General features: G+C 31.1%; 1 protein-coding gene across 1 annotated transcript in view; it reads right to left on the minus strand.

The window, feature by feature from the left end:
- Positions 1–740: 740 nt before the first annotated feature.
- The window catches only part of PAWR (PRKC, apoptosis, WT1, regulator), a 50,483-nt gene continuing 49,597 nt past the window's right edge, over positions 741–1,626 (minus strand). The window contains exon 6 of the mRNA XM_009701070.1: positions 741–1,395. Within this exon, the coding sequence (XP_009699372.1) occupies positions 1,309–1,395 (87 nt within the window). The 3' untranslated portion in view covers positions 741–1,308. The remainder of the gene's footprint in view (positions 1,396–1,626) is intronic.

The following is a 1,626-nucleotide window of genomic DNA, read 5'->3' on the forward strand; positions in this document are numbered from 1 at the left end:
ACTCAAATGACATATATATTTATTCTTATCAGGAATTAAAAATGTGCTGTATTAAGTTGAAATAACATACATCAGATTTCAGCCTAACAAGAATTTTAAGAAGAGAATTGTTAACTGAGGTCTGTGACTAATATCAAATGAAAATTTCTTCTACTATCATGTTATAGAAGAATCAGTATGCAGTCACAACTGGATTGTAACATCTAAACAGGACTTTTTAACCCCCTTGTTAGTTTAAAATCAAGGATAAAAGGCTTTTTAAAACCATTTCATGTTTCAAAAGGGCATGAATCACCTGTATGCCCCTCTAGTTTTTTATGTACAAATATTTTCACCCAGCTTCAAAAATGAAAACATCAAAAAACTCATATTGGTTATAATCACTACAAATTTTAAGACGACAGCTTTAAGAAGAAGAGTATTGCAAAAGTGTATTTACTAAAATAAGTAAATTTACTAAAAAAAGAGTATTTACTAAAATGAAAGCTCCAGGCTTTGAATTCTCAACACAGCAAACAAACTTACTGTCTGATAGCAAACTTGCATTTCATTGCTAAAGCAAAAGCTTTAAAATAAACTGCAGTGCACAACTTCAATATGATCCTAAGAACTCATTAATGCTGATACCACAGGTGATTTATTGTTTTGGTTATTTTTTGGTGATGGTGTGTTTGTTTTTTGTTTTTTTAATAGAGCCTCCCCCTCCTGCCAGAATACTGTTATACAGAAGAAAAAAACTGCTACTGTCTACTATTGTCAGTCTTTCAGATACAGTAAAAAAACCTCAACGTACAAGAGTTATAGAGCAAGTAATCACTCTGCAAAATGTTATACGTCAGTAATAAGGCATCCACTTTACAGCTGTTTAAACAAAAAAGGAAATATTTCCCAAAATATATATTTTGGATCTGTGTAAACAAAGCTTACATGTATTGCTTCCATTCATTTCAAAAATATACACCCACATGGACTGAAAGTGATCTTGGTGCTATGAATTTTAAATTACTCTAATTTATCCAGATGTAATCTGAAGATACAAACCCCAAACTGTTTTGAATTTAATATTTTGAAATATGTCAATAATTTTAATTATTCTTATGTGAATAAAAGCTAAAAATATACCCCAAATTTGACGCCATTTCATTGAATGAAGAAGAAAGTACTATGAAAATAAACATTCATCTGGTTTCCTAACAATAAATATAAAGACAGTTATTATAACATACTGCAACACAGGAAGTATTACTATATTGACCTTAACGTTCAATCAGTAGTTTTTAAATCTTTCCTCACTGAGGCTTGAATCTTCTACCTTGTCAGCTGTCCAACAACTTTTAAGAGGGTTTTATTTTCTTGCTTCAATTGTTCATTTTCATCTTCTATATCATCTAGGTCCTGTGAAAGGAAAAAGAAAAAATAAGCATTTCTCAGGACGTAAGTACAAACTCAATTAAAAAAGGAATTTAGCACCTTAGCTGTGAAATGAAGCAGCTGGGGTTGGGAAGTGTTAGTGTCACAGTAGCTACCCTTACATCTGTTAAACCAGCCTTTTTCCAAGTCTTACTCTAATTACAAAACATTAATATTATATTCCCATGTACAGGCACCTTTAGATGGAAACATAAT

This window comes from Cariama cristata, unplaced genomic scaffold, assembly GCF_000690535.1.
Source record: "Cariama cristata isolate BGI_N322 unplaced genomic scaffold, ASM69053v1 scaffold2515, whole genome shotgun sequence".
NCBI lineage: Eukaryota > Metazoa > Chordata > Aves > Cariamiformes > Cariamidae > Cariama > Cariama cristata.